At 35.7% G+C, this 26,009-nt stretch overlaps 1 protein-coding gene across 2 annotated transcripts; it reads left to right on the top strand.

Moving 5' to 3' along the window:
• LOC103034611 (P2Y purinoceptor 8) lies at nt 1-24,496 on the top strand. Of its 2 annotated transcripts, XM_049470128.1 has the most exons (4): nt 1-94; nt 5,813-5,901; nt 7,206-7,464; nt 20,186-24,496. In XM_049470128.1, the coding sequence occupies exons 2-4, from the start codon at nt 5,888-5,890 to the stop codon at nt 20,975-20,977; spliced, it is 1,065 nt and encodes a 354-aa protein (XP_049326085.1). In that variant the 5' UTR covers nt 1-94; nt 5,813-5,887; the 3' UTR covers nt 20,978-24,496. The 2 variants fall into 2 exon arrangements, with proteins under 2 accessions (XP_049326085.1, XP_007254876.2); XM_007254814.3 differs by lacking the exon at nt 5,813-5,901.
• Nucleotides 24,497-26,009: the final 1,513 nt, after the last annotated feature.

Here is a 26,009-nt window from a genome sequence, read left to right on the forward strand (position 1 = left end):
TGTGAACTCAAACACTCGCAACCATGTGCGCTCAGTCACAGACATAGTCTGACAAGCCATAACATATTACTGCCATCTTCCTCAAACTTCTTGGGTAGGTTTTTTTTTTGTATATTTCGCTTTGTTAAACGCTTTGTTTTATTTAGTTGTAAATAAGTGAAAAAAGTGTGGAAAGTGTGGAAAAGAATTTAATCTCAGATGTAACACTACCTTAAAAGGTCCCTTGTTTGTTTCTTTGAAGGAATTATACTTTTTTTAAGTAAGTGTTTGCCTTTGAAATCCAAGGGATTTTTCCTTTGCCTTAAAAAAAAAAAAAATACATATATATATATATATATACATATATATATACATATATATATATATATATGTATATATATATACAGCTCTGGATCACTTCAGTTTCTCTGATTTTGCTATGTATAGGTTTATGTTTGAGTAAAATGAACATTGTTGTTTTATTCTATAAACTACAGACAACATTTCTCCCAAATTCCAAAAAAAAAAAAAATGTCATTTAGAGCATTTATTTGCAGAAAATGAGAAATGGCTGAAATAACAAAAAAGATGCAGAGCTTTCAGACCTCAAATAATGCAAAGAAAATACGTTAATATTTATAAAGTTCAGAAAATTAACATTTGGTTGAATAACCCTGGTTTTAATCACAGTTTTTATGTATCTTGGCATGTTTTCCTCCACCAGTCTTACACACTGCTTTTGGATAACTTTTTGTTTGATTTGATGGCTTGTGTTCATTCATCTTCCTCTTGATTATATTCCAGAGATTTTCAGTTTAGTAAAATCAAAGAAACACATCATTTTTAAGTGGTCTCTTTTTTCAGAGCTGTATAATATCTAATCTACATATAGAACCAAATGGACTTCTCTCAAAGACTGACCCTGTATTATTCTTTAATTTTCGCTCTTTTTGATTGTGTTTTTGTTTTGTTTAGTCTAACATAGCCTGTCTGTGTCTGGAAGTGATGGGGATTTTTTCCTTCACCTTGTTTTCAATGGTGTTATTATACATATTGTCATGTGTACTGTTTCACATGCAGATTTGCTGCCTCAGACAGTCGAAACGAAAGTTCTGTTAGCTGATACTTCTCCAAAATGAATATCTCATGGTGTTTTCCATCTTAGTTTCCTATGTGGTCACAGATAAAAGAACAATAAAAAAAATGTTGTATGCATCTGTGCATGGAAATTCCATTTACACACGTTTATGATTTAACTTTTTTCATTACCAAGCTCTCAAAAATATAAAGTAACATTAGGAAATTAAATTACTAAGACATTAAAAGACATATTTTAGAAAAAAACAAGCACAAAAAATACTTTTAACACTCTTTAGAAAACTTTAGTGAGTAAAAAAAAAACACATTGCAGTGCCAGCTCATTCTGTGTGCGGTAAATCACAGAAGATCAAGTCATCTCTAGAACAGAAAAGAACACGTCTGAGATTTGATTAAAAGTAAACACCCACATTTACTAAGAACTGCCTAGCAATAAAAAAATTTGAAATGACTAAACTTTTAACAAAAAAAAAAGTTAATCGAGTGTGTATTTATTTCTCAATTTGTGGGAATAAATAAAAAATCCTTTACTTGTTTACCTTCTAGGCTGCCAATTTAACTCTATGTGAGAAAGGAATACGCACAATACGTGTAATATATCGTCACTCTCTAATAAAAAAACAAGTATCTCCATTTTATTCCGATTTTATCTTACTACATAATTTGAAAACACAAACTGTCCTGTACTTACATTTACACACAAATTATATTGATGAATGAACCAATAGAAATTCTCCAGCATTACCTGAAATAAACTCTTTTTACATTGACTTCCACTGTTTAAGAATAAAAAAACAGTGGTTTCTCTCCTGTAAAGTTGCATTTTTGGAGATATATGTTTTTATTGGCGAGCGACGAAATACAAATACATATCAAAATGCGTCAAAATATTTTAGACCATCAAACTTGTATTTTTGAAACAGAACAAGATCACCATGATAAATACAATGGTATATGTATATGTTTTCAGTAAAATGAACATAGCTGTTTTATTCTATATTGTATAACTACAGACAAAATTTCTCCCAAATGCCAAATAAAAATATTGTCATTTAGAGCATTTATTTGCAAAAAATAAAAAGTGTCTGAAATAACAAAAAGGATGCAGTTTGATGGCTTGTGATCATCCATCGTCCTCTTGATATTATTTCAGAAGTTTTTAATTTGGTAAAATCAAAGAAACTCATAATTTTTAAGTGGTCTCTTATTTTTTTCCAGAGCTGTATATATGATAGTCATTGTTGTAATTGGTCAAAAGACCAGGGCTGTTTTAAGGCATTTGGGGGCCACAAGCAAAATGGACCCCACCCACCTACCGACACCCCTGAACTACAGCAAAAACCCTATGCCTTACCACCCCACAAAGCCCCTCTTACCAAAAGCCTCAGTGGAGGCATCCATAGAAAGAGGACTTTAATTACTGTAATTAATTCAAAGCACCTTAATGGAGATATGTATCATTACCATATTTGTTCTGATTTTAATATTTAGACCAGCTGTTTTCACAAGAATGCGTTGTCTGGGGGCCCCAGGCAATTAATGGGTGTGCTTGCCTTGTTGCAACTAGCTTGCAAAAGACACAGCATTCTGATTATTTTACATACAGTATTTTACAATATTTTACAAACTTGCTTAAAATTTGTTTAGTTTGATGCCATAGGAAAAAACTGTTATTACTTTCATTAAACCTTTAAAATGCTAAATACATTTTCTTTACTAAAAAGCTTAATCAAGTTTTAATCAAAATGTTTACTCTATTTTATGTTTACTAGCCAAATATTACATTTTGATTATTTGTATAATTATTTGATATTGGTGTGCCATATCGAATTGTACATAATACCACCGGCAACGTTTTTTAGAATATCATTATAACATAAATATGTACAGATAAAGTTATTGTATAAATATTGAATATACAATGAAAATTTACAAAAATCACCAATTTATAAACTAAGTTAGGTTTCCACTTCTACAATTCACAAGAAATACAAGTGCCACTTTAAAATAAGGCTCCTTTATAAAGAAATATATAGTTAATTAATAATTTCTAAAATAATTGATTAATGGTTATTAATTGGGTTATAAAAAATGAATAAGCAGTTTCAACACATAAACAGAAAGGGCAACAGTGGCCTGCCATGTAACAAATAAGGATTCCACATTTATTTATACTGTTAAACTCAGATCTTACTAGATGCTTATCTCACTTTGTCTTTTCCACCAGACATAATTTCTGTTAATAACTTCATTCATTAAGATATTAAATGACTGAACTGACTTTCTATTTTATTTATTAGATATGTTAAAAAAGTAATTGTCACTGTTGTTCTTTCTATTCATGTGTTGTAAGTGCTTATTAATGTTTTTAAAGTAATTGCAACTAAATTTTTAACCAATAATAAACTCCTTTATAAAATATTTATAAACCCTTATAAAGAAGCCTTATATTTAAAGTGGTACTGAAATACATACTGATTTGATTTGGACAGTCTTTTTTTTTTTTTTTTTTTTTTTTACAGAAGGTTCATTGTTACGGCCAACTAAGTTTCAGTGCAAAAAGGTTTTAACACACACTGTGTCTCTACAGACTGAAACTCTAAAAATAAAAATAAATAAAGTAATTAAGGAATTTAGCAAGGTTAGTAGAAGTATTGAAATGTTAATGGGACAAACCTGGGTTTGCTTTCTATGATAATCCTCCAATCAGCTCTTACTGGTCCCCCATAAAACAAAACTCAAAACCAAAGGTTAACCTGCCCTGGCACATTCAATCAGCAGGTTCTCTTGAGGTTTTTAAATCGTCTTTAAAAACACACTTTTAATCATATTTAAGTAGACTCTTGGCTGATAACCTTGATTTGTTGTATTTTTAAACGTATTTCATATGAACTTTGTACTGTGTTATTGTATTTATTGATTTCTATCTTGTACAGCACTTTGGTCAACCTCGGTTGTTTTAAATGTGCTCTATAAATAAATGTTGAGTTGAGTTGAGATAATATTCAGTATAATATTTAGGGTATAGTATTTTGTTTTCTAACCCTTCTTTCAGATGACTGTTTTAAAAGTTCTCTGAGGGCGAATTGTGAGTTTGCTGTTTGCTGATGCTTATCTCCTTTAGGTCTGAACTCATCAGATAATTTTGCCTGACTTCATTAATACATTCATTAATGTATTTCCCAAGGACAAGTTATGACTATGAGATTTTTGATTTGGTTCGACTAGTCCTTGTCTTCTGTTTGTTTGTTAAATGTTAAAAAGTACTGATTGGTATGTAACATTTGGATTTGTGATATATGATGATAGTAATGTCCCAATAGTTGTTTACTCACTATATTATAGGTATATTGGTTTAAACTTTTGTCAGTGCCTAATTTTTTTGAAACATGAACTAATTAATTCTCAGCAATTTAGTATCTGATACTGTCTTCCAGTAATGTCGGAAATATCATATTTATGAGATGACTGAGCATACACGCCTCCATAATCTCGTATATCTACCCGTGGGGCTGTGGATAAAAAAAAATGCAGCTTCAGTTTATTGAAGTGGGAAAAGAGGTGGAGTCTAACTTCACATGTGTCGGAGGAGGCATGTGCTAGTGTTAAAAAAAAAATAAACAAAAGAAATCCCAGGGTATTTTGGTGTTTTGTTTATCAAAGGATATCAGGCTAAAGGTTTAAATAACTTACCATATTTTTCAGACTATAAGGCGCACTGGATTTTAAGGAGCATTATGCAACACTATTAAAGAACACTGGTTCGCCATGTTTTCCTTCTTATTCAGCAAGTCTTGCCGCTGAGTGGTGGTGGGGGGTAACTAAGTAAAGCTAAGCTAAATAAACAAAACTGCAATTCTTAAAAAAATATATATATTTTAAAGTCAAACAAGCGCTGAATGTTAATCTACACAGATTTCTTGCCTGAAAACTTTATTTGGGTGAGTAAAACACTTCTGTTTATTTACAATAAGCTTAGATTTAACTTGGTGAGGCAGCATTAGCATTAGCATTAGCGGCTAACCAGGGTTAGTAGCAGGCTACAGGCTGATAATACTCATCTCTAAATGGCAATCTCTGAATGAAGTTAGCGCTAATGCTAATACTCCTCCAGTCTAAGTGCTGGAGAACTAAACTGACACTCCTGTATAAATAACTCTGTACTTCAGTGGAGTGGCTTTACTGCTCTTTATGACCTGACTGGTAAAATACATACATTCTACACAAGGCGCACTGGATTATAAATTGCATTTACAATTTTTGGGAATATATAAAGATTTTAAGTGAGCCTTATAGTGCAAAAATATTAATAAAAAGTAATATTTTTTCTGAAAATTGCTAAATAAACATTCCACATTAAAGTAAGATGTAAAAAAGTGCTTTAAAGTGAAGGTTATCATTCCTCTATATTTGTAATAATGTGTTCATTCAGAGTACATCTTGAAAAATGTATTGTTACACAGTGAGTGTTTGTATGAAATTTAAACAACAATGCTACACACATGAAAGGCACATTATATTAATGATGACCCTTTTATGAACATATAAAGTGTAATTCCTTAGTTCTATTTTTTTATAAATTGCCATATTAATTCAATGCATTGCCCACATTAATTCAGTAATTTAATATCAAATTACCTTGCTGTCTTTGTTTGTTATTACTTTACCATGGTGACGGTATGTGTACTGCTGTGGGATTCGTCATACTTTTGAGGTTTTCTCATTTTTTCTTTAGATCAAAGGAATGAGTAGCACCTATTGAGATGCTTTATGGGAAGTTGTTGACCACACCACGCACAATATTTTCAGAATGAGAAAACAGATGTGAGTTTCAACGAAGTAGAAAGACTTTTTTTTCTTCAATTTATCCCTCCTCCAGAGGAGTGCTGATTAGGTAGTACCCGTAATCCAACGCTTAAAGTTTTTTGTAGGCGTAAACAGACTAGAATGCATGTAGACAAATTAAAAAAAACACACACACACAAAATGTGTCTTTGCAAAGAAATGTTCCCCTCTACCTTTATTCTCCAGTCTTTCAGCTCTGCTCCACTATATACTTCCCTAAACATCCACATTTTTATAGTCAGCATGTTGCTCATGTTGTTCATATAAGCTTCTAAAAGTTCTGGAGTTCTGCTCTAAAAACGATGAGCTGTTCTGCCATGTCCTTGATGTTTATTTGTTCGGTCTCTTGAGCTCTGATAGGGCAGTCTGATTTTTATACATTAATACAATACAGAAAAAATAGTTCAAAAAAGGCAGTTTTGGAAACAGCTGTTAGTGCATCTGTCTGTGCATATCCATATACTTTTAGATAATCTACACAAATACACACAAAATAAATACAGATTACATACAGAAGGATCCTTCCATATTCGTATCTGTATCCATACTTAATACTCTGTTTGCAGGCATCTCCATCCATATCTGTATTCGTGTATCTGCACTTAGCATTTCATCCCTATCTTTAAGTTTTCAGAAAACCTACACAAATACGGATAATATTAATTCAGAGTATGGACAGAAGGATCCAAGTATACAAATATGGACAGGAAGATGCATCCATGTTAGTATTTGTATCTGTACATATCGCTCTATCATATCTTTAAGCTGTTAGAGAGTGTACAGATATATACGGACAAAATAAATGCAGAATACGGAGAGAAGGATTCGTCTGTGTCCACATTTCCGTATCTAGACAAAAAAATGGTATGTCTGTATCTGTGAGTTTTCAATGAAATAGAGCAAATGTGGACAAAAGGAATTATTAGTATAGTCAGAAGGCTCCAGACATATATGCACTTGTGTCCATACTTATCGCCCTGTCCATATCCGTCAGCTTTCAGAGAAGGTTCTTAAGTACAGACAAAAGGAATACAGAGTACGCCCAGAAGGTTCATCGATATTTGGATTTGTATCCATACTTAACACTGAGTATAAATGAACCTTTATAGTTATTTCCCAGTATGGTTACTTTTATTTATTTATTTTTTTGTCATTGTTGTAAAAAGTATTTTACTTTTTTACTTTACTATGGTAACAATTTTTAAAGTTAATCAAGTGCAACCTATACAATTTCAAGGGATTGGTTCTACCTAATTAATTTTTTTTCCCTTTATTTTTTTCAGCCCAACAAACCCCAGCTGCTTCAAAATGAACCCACCAGTTGCACATGTTGACAACACCACACTGGAACAACTGACCAGCCCACTAATGACCGTTGCTGTACCTGTTATCTACATAGTGGTGTTTATTATCAGCACTCCGTGCAACATCATTGCCCTCGTTCTTCTCTGTGGCCATACGAAACGGGCAACGCCTACAGTCATCTATTCTATTAACCTTTGCCTGGCAGATCTGCTCTACAGCATCACGCTACCTCTCCAAGTAAGAACAATCAGCTTAACAACAACGACAACAAAGCCTTTTCACTATTACTGATTTTTTTTTTATATTTGAATTTTATTTACAGTGCTGTGAAAAAATGTTTACCCCCTACAGATTTTTTTTGGTTTTGCTTTTTTATCATAGTTAAATTTTTCAGATTAACAAGCGCATTTTAATATCAGACAAAGATAACCTAAGTAAATATAAAAGGCCTGGCCCTAAAAAAAGAAAAAGTATTTGCCCCTTAACCTAATAACTTTTTACTCTTGGTGGCAACAACTGCAATCCAGCATTTGCAATAACTGGCAATGAATCTTTCACCTCTTCTTCTTTACAAAATTGTTTTAATTTGGCCACATTGGAAGGTTTTCCAGCATAAACAGCCTGTTTAAGATTTTGACTAGGCCACTCCAAAACCTTGTTTGTGTGCTTTTGGATCATTGTCCTGCTGCAGAACCCAAGAACACCTGAGCTTGAGGTTACATACTTTAGGATTTCCTGCTAGAGAGCAGAATGCATGTTTCCATCTATTACAGTAAGGTGTCCAGGCCCTGAAGCAGCAAAGCAGCCTCAGACCATCACACTACCACCACCATGTTTTACGTTCAGTATGATGTTCTTTTTCTTATGTGTTCATTTTATGTCAGACACACACCTTCCGAAAAGTTGCACTTTTGTCTCCCCAGTCCACAGAATATATTCCCACAATCTTCAAGATGTCTTTTGGCAAATGTGAGATGTGAGGCCATTGTGTTCTTTTTGGTCATCAGTATTTTTAATACCATTTTCGACCAGTCTTTTTCTTATTATTAAATCATTAACACTGACCTTAACTGAGGTGAGTGAGGCCTGCAGTTCTATAAATGTTGTTCTGGGTTCTTTTGTGACTTCCTGTATGAGTTGTTCATGCCCTTTTGGAGTAATTTAAGGGATGCCGGCCACTCCTGGGAAGGTTCACTAGTGTTCCATGTTTTCTCCATTTGTGAAGAATATCTCTCACTGTGGTCCGCTTGAGTCCCAAATCGAAATAGAAATTACTTTGTAACCTTTTCCAGACTGACAGGCGATCAATGACATTGTTTTCTTATCTGTTCCCAAATTTCTTCAGATTAATGCATAATATGTTGATTTTTGAGATCTTTTATCTGCTTCATGTTGTCAGACAGGTTCTATTTAAGTGATTTCTGGATTTTACAGGTCTGGTAGTAATCAGGCCTGGTTGTGGCTAGTGAAAATGAGTTGAGCTTTCCAAAAAATGTGCTTAGTCACAGTTAATTTACTGGGCATGATTTTTATTTTCCTAAATAAATGAAATCATAATTTCTTTATTTATTTTTGTATTTAATCACGTTGTATATGGAACTCTTCACGTGATAGCTTAAAACAAGAACCTCTTATAAGCATGCTGAGGGTGGCAGGGTTATCTTCTTAACTGTTTGAGATAAAAACTAAGAACCGAAAATAACATTTCCATTGTGGTTGGCAGCAGATGATAAAAGAGATATATGTGAAACTTCTACATTTCTACATTTAAATATGTAAAATATGTGACATTTAGCAGACGCTCTTATCACACTGAAATACCTTGATATTCTTTCGTAAATGAATAGTTAAAATGCTTAACACTTTCAGACCCTGCATCCGTTACAATGGAAATCACAGATTAAGACATAATGTTCATCAGAATAGACATTTATTAACCAATCAAACAGCAGATTAGCCACACCCCCATTTGAAAACTAAAAATCTGCACCCTGCAATAAAGCATTGTAGCATCCCTGCAAATCTGGCAGAGAAAACACCCTTTTCCATTATGTTATGAGTTTTTACTGATTAAAAATAATTTGTGTAAATATATATATAAATATGTATTAAAATGTGTGTAAAATAAAAAAAGTGATATAAGTTGAAATAATAACAATGTTAAACAAATGACTCCACCGCAATAAACAAACAAATGACAAAAATAATGATTAAATCCTGTTTTTGAGTGGATTACAGGCAGAAAATAGCATTTTTTTTTCTTCATTATAAAAAAAGGTCAGGTACGAAAATTATAAATTTGTTATAAAATCATCTGCAAAACGTAAAATAAATAATATTTTTATATTATTATATTTAGAATGTCCATATAGAAAGGCAAAATTCAAGATAACTTTATGGTCTGATACTACCTGAAATTACCCACACAATAGCCCTATGGAAAAGAGACAGACAGATTGTGCAAAGAAAGTGTTTGTGAAATCCGCCAACAGTGATGACAGAGGTCTGTCGAAGGCTGTCTGAAAAAGAGAAGCCACGAAAACAATAACAAAAACTGTGAAATTGTTAAATAACTAAAAAGTAAAGTGAGGGAGATCCAATGCACAAGACCCAGAGACAGATTAATGATATTCCTTTTGGAGAAACTCATCTTCAACTCACTAAATTAATATCGTATTTTTCGGACTATTAGACTTACATTAGAGAATTATAAGGTGCACTATTAATAAACGTCTGTTTTCTGGTTTATTTTCATATATAAGGCGCACCGGACTATAAGGACACTAGTAAGAATGCCTACATGAAAAGTGAGCAAGGCTGTTGCCATGTTTTCCTTCCAATGGGAAGCTGGGGAAAGCATCTGGAGCATCTGATCCGGAGCATACGGAGCCCTGCAGGGGTCAGTAGCGGAAAAAAAATTAAAGAGCAAAGTCCGTACGCATAGATTACTAAACCTTACGCACGGATTTATAAACCATACCCTCAGTTTAGGAAACAGTGGCCACAGCATCTCTGCTTTATAGAACACATATATAACGTCACGTTTATTGACATTTCTTAACGATTACAGGCGGTTGGACACCACGGTCATGCCATCTGTATGGAGCTAAATTAGTGCCAAAACTACGCAAATAAAGAAAACGTATTCTGTAAATATGATACTACTTGCAAACAAACACAACGCGTTTTACAAATACAAAACTCGACTCTCTAACACACACGGTGTGTTTTACAAACACAAAACCTGATGGTTGTAAATATATATGTAAACTTCAAATAAATACACAGCTGTTTTCTAATACATTGCTCTTTACAAACAAATATAACACGTTTTACAAATGCAAAAAGTAATAAATAAAACAAGTAAAACATTATTTTCAAACATTACCGTGTCATGACTCACGAACACGCACAGCCCATTTGTAAATCACGTGACTTTTGGCACAGTTTTAGCAGAGTCGCAAACTCGTGTTGAGATTTTCTCACAAATACACCCAACCCTCGTACAAATGCATCGCCCCAGAACAGCAGGTGGCGCTGTGGGACACTTTACGAGAGGTGGCTGCACAGCAAAGCAAGCTCTCCTATCCAGCACTCCCCAGAGCATTAATTTACACTTATTAAGGTGTTTAATACACCTTTAATAATCACAACTCTACCATTTTATACCCGATTTACACACGGTTTGGTTTGTTACAAACAGCAGAGATGTAATTATGATATAGGACGCTGTTACACATCACAAATATGAGCTTTCATGCTGAAATACTTTGTATTATGCTCTTTAAAAAAGAAAGAAAAAAATATTAATTGGTGTTTAAATTATATAGATAGATAGATAGATAGATAGATAGATAGATAGATAGATAGATAGATAGATAGATAGATAGATAGATAGATAGATAGATAGATAGATAGATAGATAGAGCATAATACAAAGTATTTCAGCATATTGTCAGTAAATTTGCAGCATTTATTTGCAGAAAATGAGAAATGGCTGAAATAACAAAAAAGATGCAAAGCTATTGGACCTCAAATAATGCAAAGAATTGTACATTAGTTTCCAGAGGGTTTCAATTTGGTAAAATCAATGTTTTTTTTTTTTTACCATTTTTAGGTGGTCTTTCCTTTTGTCCAGATCTATCTATCTATCTATCTATCTATCTATCTATCTATCTATCTATCTATCTATCTATCTATCTATCTATCTTTCTTTTTTAAAGAGCATAATACAAAGTATTTCAGCATGAAAGCTCATATTTGTGATGTGTAACAGCGTCCTATATCATAATTACATCTCTGCTGTTTGTAACAAACCAAACCGTGTGTAAATCGGGTATAAAATGGTAGAGTTGTGATTATTAAAGGTGTATTAAACACCTTAATAAGTGTAAATTAATGCTCTGGGGAGTGCTGGATAGGAGAGCTTGCTTTGCTGTGCAGCCACCTCTCGTAAAGTGTCCCACAGCGCCACCTGCTGTTCTGGGGCGATGCATTTGTACGAGGGTTGGGTGTATTTGTGAGAAAATCTCAACACGAGTTTGCGACTCTGCTAAAACTGTGCCAAAAGTCACGTGATTTACAAATGGGCTGTGCGTGTTCGTGAGTCATGACACGGTAATGTTTGAAAATAATGTTTTACTTGTTTTATTTATTACTTTTTGCATTTGTAAAACGTGTTATATTTGTTTGTAAAGAGCAATGTATTAGAAAACAGCTGTGTATTTATTTGAAGTTTACATATATATTTACAACCATCAGGTTTTGTGTTTGTAAAACACACCGTGTGTGTTAGAGAGTCGAGTTTTGTATTTGTAAAACGCGTTGTGTTTGTTTGCAAGTAGTATCATATTTACAGAATACGTTTTCTTTATTTGCGTAGTTTTGGCACTAATTTAGCTCCATACATCTGCAATTAGAAAACACATGGTCGCACTTTCTGCACCGTCTAAACCATGTTTACGGCAGCTGACAGAGCAGAGGCTAACGCTTCTTGTGCAGAGACTGAGAGTGGAACAGAAACTAGTTTTACAGCTAAATAAACATAATTTAACCAGGTCTAATTAACTAATATACACCACAAACACAACTACCTATCTGTAACAAACAAGTGCTGGATGTTAATCTACACAGATTTCTCTCCTGAAAACTGTTTATTTGGGTGAGTAAAGCGCTTTCGTTTGTTTACAGTAAGCTTAGATTTGCAGATTTCCACTATGGCTAACTGTGGTAGCAGCTAATGCTGCCTGACATTGCTTCATTGAGGAATCATGAATGCTCTGGTAAGCCAGGACGATATTAGCTAGCGGTTTTCCCACGTAGCTTGTTTTACCATGGTAAACACACAGATTACAGACTGATAATACTCACCTCTGAACAGCGAAAGAGTTTGAGCTTAGCATGTAATGCTAATGCTGCTCCAGCAGTTCTAGTCAGGATTAGCAGCAGGCTACAGGCCAGTAATACTCACCTCTTATGACAAAAGAGCTAGTGCGGTTAGCGGCTAATGCTAAAACAGCTCCATTCTCGAGTCTCGGTAATGGAGAACTAAACTGAAACTCTTTTATAATGCTTTATTTCAGCGCAGTGGCTTTACTGCTCCTTACAACCAGATTGGTAAATTTCATACACAAGGCGCACTTATCATGGAAAATTAAAGGATTTTAAGTGTGCCTTAAAGTGTGAAAAATTTGATTTGTCTATAGTGAGACAGTACACTAGGATCAAGATTTGGTTTCTTGATTAAAGGTAAAATTACTGGTATTTTAAAGGCTTTGGGTACATTCCCCTGATTGAGCGATGAGTTTACTATCATTAACAGCGGTTTAATTATATCTGATAGTACCCATTTTAGTAATTTTGTGGGAACTGCATCAAGTGTGCAGGTTGTGCTGTTTGATGAGGAGATAATTTTCTCTAGTTCTAGCTGTGGAAGTGGGTTAATGGTTTGATATTTATCAGCCACACCAGATGACAGACAGGATGTATTATTTATCTGTTGATTTTTTTCTGGAAAATTTTCAATTTGGTTATCAAAAAAGGCCATAAAAGCATTGCTGGTGTGAATGGCTGTAATCTGATTTTCAGTACCTGATGTTTTTTAATCAGTTAGAAAATAACACTAAAGAGAGCTCTGGAATTGTTTTTATTTATCTCGATCTGTGTGGCCAGATACGCCGGGTGGGCTTTATTAAGTTATTTTCTATGTTCAAATCAAATATTATGAACAGTTATCTTTCACTACAGGCATCAAATATTTTCCAAGGCAATGTTACTGTAAAACAGTACTAAGTTGTGAGACTGAAGCTGTGCTGAGCTGTGAAATGGTAAATGTGAATTGTATCTGACCCGTGTGTGTAAAACAGATGTAAGAACACAAAAGCTGCTTTATGAACAGGTTTCCCGCGGGTCCTTAAAAAGTTAAATAAAATAAATAAATTAAAATCTTGACAATTAAGGTCTTAAATTGTCTTACATTTACTGTAAATTTGCTTTAGGTATTACATTTTTAGATGGTGCATTTAATGCCAGTTGGAAAGCACATATCAACATTAGCGGTGAGTTACTGGGGAGAGAACTAAGGTTAGTGGGGAGCTAGCTAACAGTAGCTGTTTGCTAGCTTACATTACTGGGGAGAGAAATAAGGTTAGGGTAGAGCTAGCAAACATACTAACGTTAGCGGCGAGTTAGATAACATTACTGGGGAGAGAACTAAGTTTAGCGTAGTTAATATCAGTGGTGAGGTAGCTAATGTTACTGAGGAGAGTACTAAGGTTAGCATAGAGCTAGCTAACATTACTGGGGAGAGAACTAAGGTTAGCAGAGTTAACATTAGCGAAGAGCTAATTTCTAAATGGTTAGTTTATCTAGTTCTACTGGGTCTGCTGGAGAGTACAGTGTGGTTGATTAATCAGTAAGGTTATTAGTACATTTTTGGGTTGTAAAAGGCATTATTAAACATTTCATAGAGTAGCTGGGGGATGTATGTATATTATGACTAAAATGTAGCTTAAATGAAATAAGGTAATGATCTGAAATTGCTGAGGTTTGAAAAATAATATTAAGGTTATCTATGCTAACACCCAGATCCAAAACTTAATCCACAGTATGATAACAGTAATGAGTAGGTCCTGTTATATTTTGAACAAAGTGTAAAATTGATGTGAATGCCTTTTTTTAATTGATCAACCTTTTCAAAATGAATGTTAAAGTCTTCTACTATAATCACTTTATCAATACATTCTTGCTAAATGTGCTACAAAATTACTTTTTTTTTTAATCTTCTTAGGTGGTCTGTAAATATTAATTAAAGGAAATAATTTATTTTTTGCAAATTGATGGATTGGATCAAACAATATTGGGTTGTGTATATAATTATATAATGCAGGGGTGGCTTCGTTTAATGCTAAATATTCACTGGGCCTAATCAAGGTTTCAGTGAGGCACAGAACCTCATGCAGTCTACCATGAATAGAGTCTCTCAGTACTATCTCAATCTTAGTGCACTGCTTATAAATAACAAGTTGTTTTAAAAAAAACAGTCAATTAATGTTAAATAACCAATTATTGAAACTATTTCCAAATATTATTTGCTTTCAAACTGATTTATTATGCACTATTTGAGTGGAGGTTATGCCAATTCATGTCCAATCTTCAGGTCATATAGCAGATAATGTAATTTGAGACGGTTGATTAGATTCTGCTCAAGAATCTAACACAGAATGTCATAAGAAAAGGTTCCAGCAAGGTTAGGCTGTTATAGTACCAGAGGCGTCAAGTAACTAAATATGAAAACTTTATTACCTTACTTAAGTAAGTAGTATTATCAGCCTGTAACCTGCTGCTAACCCCGGCTAGCACTGCTAGAGCAGCATTAGCATTACCCAATAACCATTAGCTGATAATGCCCTGGCTTACTGGAACACTTAGTGTAGCGCTGTCGAGCTCTAACCACTAGCTAACCACTAACCATGACCTGATAATGCTGCTGCACCCAGTGGAAATCTGGAAATAAATGGAAATAAATAAATAAATAAATGGAAGCACTTTACTCACCCAAATAAACAGTTTTTGGTGGAGAAATCTATGTAGATTAACACTTACTGCTCTTTTAACGTTAAAAGAATTATAGTTTTGTTTACTTAGCTCAGCTTAGTTTTACAGGTCTTGTCACCCAAAAGTGAAAACATGGCGACACCCCTGTTCCTTACTAGTGTCGCATAATACGTTTTATAATCCAGTGAATCTTATGTATGAAAATAGAGCAGAAAATAGGCATTTATTGATAGTGCACCTTAAAATCCAGTCTGCCTTATAATGTGAAAAATATGGTAGTTTTGATACCAGTATTTTTAAACTTTTTTTACTCGTGTAAAAAGCTTCTCTCTGTATAAAAAATTGGAATACTTTTAACACCTTTGTCAATGATACATCTACTAAATGTCAGTAATTCATCAACAGGACATCTTTACGATATTTGGCGGAATGTATCAAGTTAATTTAAACTTTCGATTTTGTTGCGTAACGTGTAAAAGCGAAAGCCTTTTGTTTACATGTTAATATCATCCTTGGTGGCTTTTTACTCACTCTGAAAAACATTGGGTTCTTTGATTGATTGCAATCAGTCACTTGATGTACTTACAGATAACTAGAAGAAGAAGTAAAAAAAAATATCTGCAACGGCAAACTATAAATTAAGCATAAATCTTTAAATTATGTAAAGAAATATGTTTAAACTTGTATTACTAGGCTCTAAAATCTTTTCTACTGGATTTTACTTCTATAATAATATATATAATCTATATAATAGCTTTGTTAGTATGTGACAGCACCGCCACCTGTCAATCTGTGCTAGTTTCATTCCTGTTTTGTGCCAATTTAAGCAAAAAAAACATTTTATTTGGTAATTGATCTCTCTCTGTAGATAAAAGGAAGTATTATAGAAAAATAAAAGGAAATTAGATCTTGTCACAGGAAGTTACAATGTTTGCTATGTCCTGTTCTCACTTTCTGGTTAAGATGTCAGATAAGGTTTTTTTACACAATAAGTAGCATCTCTTGCTTATATGACAGCTTTGCACATCTGGAATGGCTTTCAGTTAACAGCTGTGCTAAACTTGTCAAACGTTTTTTGTCTTTTTAATTACTTGAATTTCCTGCCCTCTTAATGTGTTTGAGAGCATCAGTTGTAAAGTTGTAAAGAGGTAGAATTGGTAAATAGTGAATATCTCTATTTGAGTAATGTTCTAATCCATATTATGGCAAGAACAACTCAACTAAGTAAAGAAAAAAAATACTTTAAGAAATGATGATCAGTCAAAAAAGAAAAAATACAAAGTTTTTAAGAACTTTGAAAGTAGTCTCAAGTGCAGTGGCAGAGACCATCAAAAACTTTATGATGAAACTGGCTCTCATCAGGACCACCCGAGGAAAGGAAGAGCAAGAGCTACCTCTGTTGCACAGGATAAATTTAAATGTTTGAAATATCTAAAATATAGATACTTACAACATGTTGATATTCTAAAAGACTGTATGTACAAAAAAAATATCAGGTTAAATATGAATGTTCAAATCTCCATGTTAATTAAATTGTTAGTGTAATATAAACTCCCCCTCATTGTTTCTACATTAATTTCCTACTTTATATGCTTTATTCAACACATATGAGCATGTTGTAGTTCTATAATTATCATAGCCTGTATTCTTGTATCTGTTTCTCAGCAAACTTCATTATCCTCAGTTCAGACTGTTCTTTAATGCTCAGGACTACACAGGACCACCACAGAGCAGCTATTATTTGTGTGAGGTGTCAATATTCTTAGAACTGCATTGACACGAACATGGTGGTGTATGAGGTGTTTGTGTGTTGTGCTAGTATAAGTAAATCAGTCACAGCAGTGCTGCGGGAGTTTTTAAAAACGGTATCCACTGGATACTTTGTTTGGTGTTGGTGTTGATTGGAGATTTTCAAAAACTCCAGCAGCACTGCTACTTATGAAACCAAAAATAGCACCATGCAGACATCCTGCAGCGCTAGGTTAAGGTGTTATAGGTCTAGGTGTTGTAGATATTCTCAGCATTCTGAATGAAAGAGTGAAAAAGGGACATTTTAGTTAAACAACAATAAAAATTAATTTCTCTCTGAAAATTGTCCTCAGAGTGGATTTTGGGTAGCTGCTTCCTCAGTTTATAATGTAATTAAGAAATGGTAGATAATTAATAGCCATTGTGTTGTTTAGCGTGAACTATACAGTTGAACATAACATCAAGTGAACCAGACCTTGCATGAATGGTGTACATCTGGAACACTGTAAAACAATTGCTTGAGGATGCCCCACAGGTGCTCAATTGGGCAGTTTATCACCTTTTTTACTTTCAGCTTCCTCAGCAAGGTATTTGGTACATTAAATTAAGCTGTAAACATGATATAAATCCGCAAATCGCAGAGAGAACAGAACATTTAGGGCACTGTTCACATTACAGGCTCATTCTGAAAACAAAAAGTATACATGCGCAAGCTCGCTGTGTGAAATCAGTGTTTTCAGAAAGCTTTGTTTTCCCGTCTACAAATATTCTCAAATGGAGACGAAAACCTCAGTTTTTAAATATCCAGATTTGTGTGGACGGGGCCTGTAAAAAGTCATGTTCTTCAACAAAGGTACTACATGGTACCATTAATTAATTGTCCCTGATAACCTGTCAAGGAGGGTCTGCCTTCATTTATAATCTGAAACAATGCTGCTCTGAGATCTTCATAAAACCTTTTATCTATGCTATTCCTATCCAGAAATAAAAGTTTATGTTATGCTAGGACTGGGCGATATGGATCAAAAACTATATCTCAATATTTTTTTCTGAATATATATATTACAGTTCCTCAAATTAAATCTTTTTGTCCACTAGCCTAAAAACAGTGGATATATATAAAAATACAAAATTACATACAAAGAGCATCTAAAGTGCTTAAGAAAAAGTAAATAAAAAGTGCAGTTTGAGTTTTCTGTAAATCTGGGCTGAAACAGTGTCAGGTCTATTCTCATACCCATGTGAAGGAGCTGATTGATCAGTTCAGGTTAGAGTGGGTGTGTCTGCTCTAAAGATCAGTGATTAGTTCAGTGGTGATGCTTCGCGCTGCTGCTGTTTATCAGCGCTGTGATCTCAGAACATCAGACGTGCTGCTGTTTCGCTGAAAAGTCGGGTTCTGCCGTCACTGTGTGTTTTTATAGAGAACGGCGTCTGAATGAGCTTCGTATCTCTCCTCTGTGCAAGGAGGGAGGCGGGGCTAGGGGAGGGGTAGTGTGTTTAGTGAGGGAGGGAGGCGGGGCTAGGGGAGAGGTAGTGTGTTTAGTGAGGGGGGAGGCGGGGCTAGGGGAGAGGTAGTGTGTTTAGTAGGGGTGGGCGATATGGCTCTAAAATAATATCACAATATTTCAGAGTATTTTTGTGATAACGATATACTTAACAATATAGGAAAATTAAAATAATTCATTCATTTCAGAAATATAGTATAACAGAATAATCATAATGTGGCAAAATAAATAATATAGCATAAAATAATATAATGCAGCAAATAATATTGCAAACTAAAACAATTATACAATAAATACACCTAAAGCTTCACAGTAAATAATAGACTACTTTTAAGACAGAACAGCCCTATTATCACAATATGGATTTTTAATATATCGTGTATACCAGTGTTTCTCAACGGCACCCTGGGGTGCCGTCTGGCTTCATCGGGGGTGCCGTCAAAATATTGCGCCTCACGTGCATATTTCCTTTCCAGAGTCAGCTCGTGTCGGGGTGTGTCCCAATTCACAGGCAGCATACTCTGAAGGATGCGACCCACAGAGGCGGTGCATTACTGCGCAGCTGTGACGCAATCTGTCTTCGAATACAGCCTCTGAAGGATGCGGCCCCTAAATTGGGACACACTGTAAAGTTTTTGTCCCCCACGCGATGCACTGCGAGAGTTGTGTGAAGCACTCAGGCTAGCATGGAACGTTTTTTAAAAAGAAGATTGCAGATTCAGATAACTCTGAATCAGAGCCATTAACTTCTTCATCCAGTGGTAGTTCAGCAGTGAGTGTAGCAGAGTATTTCACTCGTTTGAAAAGTCAGCAGGTTTCGCGCTAATCGCGCTAATTGTGACGCGCTATTTTATTTCATTTTAGAAAAAAGGTTGAGAAACGCTGGTGTATACGATATAATATATTGCCCACCCCTAGTTTTAGTGAGGGAGGGAGGCGGTGCTAGGGGAGGGGTAGTGTGTTTAGTGAGGGAGGGAGGCGGTGCTAGGGGAGGGGTAGTGTGTTTAGTGAGGGAGGGAGGCGGTGCTAGGGGAGGGGTAGTGTGTTTAGTGAGGGAGGCGGGGCTAGGGGAGGGGTAGTGTGTTTAGTGAGGAAGGGAGGCGGGGCTAGGGCAGGGGTAGTGTGTTTAGTGAGGGAGGGAGGCGGGGCTAGGGGAGGGGTACTGTGTTTAGTGAGGGAGGGAGGCGGGGCTAGGGGAGGGGTAGTGTGTTTAGTGAGGGAGGGAGGCAGGGCTAGGGGAGAGGTAGTGTGTTTTGTGAGGGAGGGAGGCGGGGCTAGGGGAGGGGTAGTGTGTTTAGTGAGGGAGGGAGGCGGGGCTAGGGGAGGGAGGGGTAGTGTGTTTAGTGAGTGAGGGAGGCGGGGCTAGGTGAAGCTGTACAGAGACACAGCGGGAGAACTGACGGGGCTCACTGTAACGCAGCGTAGTCTATATCGATATAAACAATATTTTCTCGTCTTATATCGCATATTAAAATATATTGATATTTTTTTAATCTCAATTTATCGCCCAGCCCTATGTTATGCTACAGATTTTTCAAGACAAAAGTTTTTAACAAACAAATCATAGAGTTAGGGTTAGATTATAGTCATTTTTTAATCATAACACTTAATATAAAGTAACCAAATGCTTATCTTTCTAATTCAACCAGGTGGACTATCATCTCCGACGCAACGACTGGCTGTTTGGCTCGATGGCTTGTGGAATTTCAACAGCTGCCTTCTACTGCAACATGAGCTGCTCCATCCTCACCACCAGCGCCATAGCTCTGGAGCGGTACTGTGGTGTGGTACACCCTTTGAAAACCAGAAATCTGCGGAGCATCCGGAAAGCTGTTCTGACCTGCATCCTCATTTGGATTGTTATTCTTGCATTCCAGATCCCCTATGTCTTGTATGACTTTAATATGAGGGTTCCTCAACTCAACGTGACGACCTGTTTTGATGTGCTTCCTAACCACGCTTTTAAAGGAACGAAAGGATATATCTACTTTGTTACCATGTACGTACTCTTCTACGTCGTGCCGATGGTCATTTTAGTGGTGTGTTATTACGCAGTGGCTCGTGCCCTTAGACAGTCGCTTGATGCAGGAATCCATCGTTCACACAAGCGGACACAGATTCTGGTGATAGTAGCAGCTCTTTGCTTCATCGTCTGCTACCTCCCTAATATGATTGTCCAGCTTATCCACATGGTTTATCGCGGTAAGGGTAAAAGCATCTATGCCTACTACAAGTTCACGTTGAGTCTAAACTGTCTCAATTGTTGCTTTGACCCTTTTTTGTACTATCTTGCGTCCAGCGAGCTCCGGCAAGCACTGTGGCGGTTGCTTCGCCGATGGAACTGCTGCTCAAATGTGGGGGAGGAGCTCGTTCTGTCTGATTTACCCAGTACCACCAGAGGGAATCAGAATGACAACAGAGACCTCCTGATCAGTCAATAATGAATCATACTCAACCTCAATATACAGTGCTGTGAAAAAAATATTTGCCCCTTAGAGATTTCTGACAAATTCTGACAAATCAGACAAATATAACCTATGAATATAACCTATAAGAGTTGGCGATAACTGGCAACAAGTCTTCCACATCTCTGTGAAGGAATTTTGGCCCACTCTTCTTTGCAGAATTGTTTTAATTCAGCCACACTGCGTAAGGGGTCAAACATCCACCCAAGAAACTCCAAATCCCAGAGTTCCAAGCGCTGTTCAATGCAAACTATGCACAGATGTATACAGGTGCATCTAAAAAATATATAATTGAAAAGTTATTTTATTTCAGTAATTCAGTTCAAAATGTGAAAAACTCAAAAAATCAGTGTCTTAAAAAAGGGTAAACTATAATACAGATCAAGACCAACTGGTACTTTTGGAAGTGTGGGCAGTGCGCCAAGTCCTGCTGGAAAATGAAATCCACAACACCAGCAATTGACATGGCAGATGACATGTCTCTCCAAATCATCACTGATGCATTTAGATCACTTTGTGTGTAATCCATCTATATAATATATGAGTTTCACATTTTGAACTGAATTACTAAAATAAGTTTTCAATGATATGTCAAGCAGCACGCTCTTTTCACACCTTTTGTAGAGGGATGACTGGTATTGACAAAACAAGCTAATAAAAAGAAAAGAGAAAAAAAAGAAAATAAGAAAGAGGAGATCTTAAAAGATAAAAAAAAAAGTTGTATTGCCAAGAAACATTGCTACAACAGAAAAATACCCATCTGCCAAACACAAATTTCCTTACTTTCCTTTTTGCTATGTTATAAGGGTTATTGACTTAATACGATAATCATTACTGATGTCACAATAATGTACACTTTGTAACGAGTTTGTAAAATGTTTATCTGCAAGCTTGTTCTTTTTACTGTGTATTTAAGCTACTTTTTTACCAGCAAAAATTAAATAATTTGAGCTAATCTATAGGTCTATACAAAAGCATTAACTGTAAAAAATAAAAATATATCATGGATTACACTTGCTAAACGTGATAGAATTTCAGAATTCAGAATTTCAGGGTTACCTCAGGGGACAGCTGACAAGTGACACCGATACCTGTATATCTTACAAGGTATTATTTTATATGTTTTATATTTTATACAAGTCTTTGATATCTTTAAACTTTCTTTATGAAGCTTTTATTTTTATTTGATGTTGCAACCATGTCCAGAGGCCACATTCAACCATTCCATTAAAATGCAATTTCATTAAAAGAGAACTTCAGTGTAAAATGGACTTTTGTTGTAGTAAAACATGATCAAAAGTACTTACCTTTGTTGAATAGCCCACCACCGTTCTCCCACAGCATTCCGAGATACAGAAATTTTAACAGTTTGTCCAAACACCCTTCAGACTGGGTGACACGGGGCACAATTTGCCCCGATAAATCGCTTTTTACACCGTTATCCAGCTCAAATTAGCTTAAAATGAGCATAAAATGAGTCATTTAATGACTTAAAAAGTGCGCAAGAAGCTTATTAAAAAACACTGTTTACATTCTGTGCCGCTTGCTTTAGCTCCGAGCGCTGCCATAACTGTACTGGTAATGACATAGACATATATATATATACATAGACTCTGCAGCCGGAGCCTGGATAACGGTGGAAAAAGTGATGTGAAAAATTATGCCCCGTTTTACCCAGTCTGAAAGGTAAACTTAAAATTTCTGGATCTCGGAACACTGTGGGAGAACGGAGGTGTGCTATTGATCAAAGGTAAGTACTTTTTTATCATGTTTTACTACACCAAAAGTCCATTTTACACCAGAGTTCTCCTTTAAGAGAATATTTTATTAAATACTGAACTAATACATATTTATGAGGTTTGTTACCTCACTGATCCAGCACTGAAACCCTCACTCACTGCTGTTGTCTGTTTCAATTTTATTTTTTTCAATTCAATTTTATTTATATAGCGCTTTTTACAACAAAGGATGTCACAAAGCCGCTTTACAGGAAAAACAGGTCCACGCCTCTTATGAGCAGCACCACAGAGATGCCAATTTTATGGTGACACAGTGGCAAGGAAAAACTCCCTTTAAGAGGAAGAAACCTTGGAAGGAACCAAGACTCAGTCCGAGGAACCCATCCTACTCGGGTTGACCCGCTCACTACAAACAAACAACAAACAAATAACAGAACAAAAACAGTACAGAGAATTAATGTGAACTATGGCTAATATAACAGGTACTAATTTATGAATATAAGAATGTGATGGGCACAAACTATAGAGCTATGGCTAATACAGAAACAGATACTGAGTGTGTTAATCAGTGCAGGGCTGCAGAGCCGGAGAACAACACAGCGGGCAGTGGAGAGCCAGGCTGGGAACATCAGGAACAGGGCATCTCCATACATGTAAAAGAGATAGATAGAGAAAACAGAAAGGAAAGGAAGAGAAACAAAAAAAAAGCAGAAGTTAGAAGGGTTGTGAAATAATTCTGAGTAGAAGGACAGGGCTGATTCCTGAAAGCTGGAACCACAGACGGACAGATCCAGGCAGACCGGCCGGGCATCTCAGCACATGTGAGAAAGATAGAGAGAGAGAACAGAGAGGGGAGGGAAGAAAAAGGGGTTAGAATGGTTTTATAAAACTCTGCTGGAGTGGGATGGGCACTGGTAGCAGCAGCTCAGGACATGGGGAGAGAAAGAGAAAGCAGATGATTAGGACAGGGTTTATATTTGCTGGATAAGCTGTAAGAGGAAGAAAATTGTAATGAGACATTACTCAAAAGCTTGAGCAAATAGAAATGTTTTGAGTCTAGATTTAAAGATTGAGAGTGTGTCTGAGTCCCGTATATTAATAGGGAGGCTATTCCAAAGTTGGGGAGCTTTATAAAAGAACGCTCTTCCTCCTGCATAGTTTTTTCTAATACGCGGGACTAATAACAGGACAGCGTCTTGGGAGCAGAGTGAACGCGGCGGATTGTAAGGAGTAAGGAGTTCCTGTAGATAATGCGGGGCCAGACCATTAAGGGATTTATACGTCAGGAGAAGTGTTTTATAATCTATACGAAATCTAACAGGTAGCCAATGTAGGGATGAAAGAATAGGTGTAATGTGATCAAACTTTCTTAATCTCCTCACATCCATTTTCCCATTGTGTGCTTATGTTCCTCACATTGCTGCAAATCAGATCTGTATTGGATTTCAGAACCACATTTTGAAGTGGCCTGAATTGGAAATTGAAAAATCTGAAAATTCTGATTCGGTATTTTAGACTACGAGTAGTATCTTTCCTGTGGTGTTTAACTTAACGCAATGTGTTTATTTGTACAGTGTTTAAATGAACAGTGTGTTTTTCTATGTGTTTATATGTACAGTAGGTGTGTATTTTGTATTTTATCTTACTGTTGGATTGGAAATATTTGAAATGTGTTCATTTTTTTGAAAGCAGTATGTAATTTGCCATGTATAGGGTAAAAATAAAAACATAGTATTAAGCACTTTTAACAAAGGTGTGTAAAATTATTTCTGTTGTATTACTGAACTTGCTTAAATACTTTTAAACAAATGTGTTTGCTTGCTAACTTGCTAATTGTACCTTTCTTGCACATATGGGACCAACTGCAAACCTTGCAGTTTTGCAGAGAGTGGAGCAGATCAGCACTCTCAGTAAATAAAACAGTTTATTTTGAACAAAACATAATAATGCATACTTACAAAATGTTTATCATTCATTAAACATTATTTTTTCTATTATCAGTATTCATATCCCTTGTCACCTTACAACCACAAACCTAAAGGTATTTACTAAGATTTTAAGTGATAGGCCAACACAAAGTAGCACATAGTTGTGAATTGGAATGGAAATGATACATGGTTTCCTAAAACTTTAATCAAATAAAAATCTGAGAAGTGGGATGTGCAAAGGTATTTAGCCCCCTATATCAATATTTAGTAGAGCCACCTTTTGCTGCAAATACAGCTGCAAGTCTTTTAGGGTTTTTCTCTACCAGCTTTGCTCATCTAGAGACTAAGAATTTTGCCCCACTCTTCTTTATAAACAGCTCAAGCTCAGCGAACAGTGATTTTCATGTCCTGCCCCAGAAGCTCAATGGTACCTAGGTCAGAATTTTGACTGGGCCATTCTAACACATGACTATTCTCTGATCTAAACCATTCCACTGCAGCTCTGGCAGTATGTTTAGGGTCATTGTCTTGCTGGAAGGTGAATCTTCTTTCTTTTGCAGCCTCCATCAGATTTTCTTCTAGGATTTCCCTGTATTTATCTCCATCCATCTTTCCATTAACTCTAACTAGCATCTCTTTCCCTGCTGAAGAAAAGCATTCCCACAGAATGATGCTGCCACCACCATGTTTCACAGTGGGGATGGTGTGTTCAGGGTCTCATCTGACCACAGCACCTTCTTCCACATGTTTGCTGCAACTGCCAACAGCACTTCTTATGTCTTTCTTTTAACTATATTTTTCTATTTGCCACTCTTCTATAAAGGCCAGATTTGTGGAGTGCACAACTTATAGTTGTCCTGTGTACAGATCCTCCCACCTTAGTTGTGGATTTCTGCAGCTCCTCCAGAGTGACCATGGGCCTCTTGGCTGCTTCTCTGACCAGTGCTCTTCTTGCTCGATCTGTCAGTTTGGGTGGACAGGCATCTCTTGGTAGGTTTGCAGGTGTAGATTACTTTTTTTTTTTTCATTTTTGGATGATGGATTGAACAGTGCTCCTTAAGATGCTTAATGCTTGGGATATGTTTATGTGAATATATGTAACCCTGCTTTAAACTTCTTCTCCACAGCTTTATCTCTGACTTGTCTGGTGAGTTCCTTGGTTTTCATGATGCTATTTGTTCACTAGTGTTCTCTTACAAACCACTGAGGCCTTCACAAAACTGGTGTATTTATTCTGAGACTAAATTACACCCAGCTGGACTCTTTTAACTAATTAAGTGACTTCTGAAGGCAGTTGATTGCATTGAATGAATACTTTTACATGTCATACTTTTTTTAGAA

The sequence above is a fragment of the Astyanax mexicanus genome, chromosome 21 (genome assembly GCF_023375975.1).
Source record: "Astyanax mexicanus isolate ESR-SI-001 chromosome 21, AstMex3_surface, whole genome shotgun sequence".
Lineage (NCBI taxonomy): Eukaryota > Metazoa > Chordata > Actinopteri > Characiformes > Acestrorhamphidae > Astyanax > Astyanax mexicanus.

Excerpts from the sequence above, each read along its gene's own strand:
- LOC103034611 (XM_049470128.1), top strand. Across the intron at positions 7,465-20,185 it reads GCATCACGCTACCTCTCCAA|GTGGACTATCATCTCCGACG; the intron begins GTAAGAACAATC and ends TAATTCAACCAG.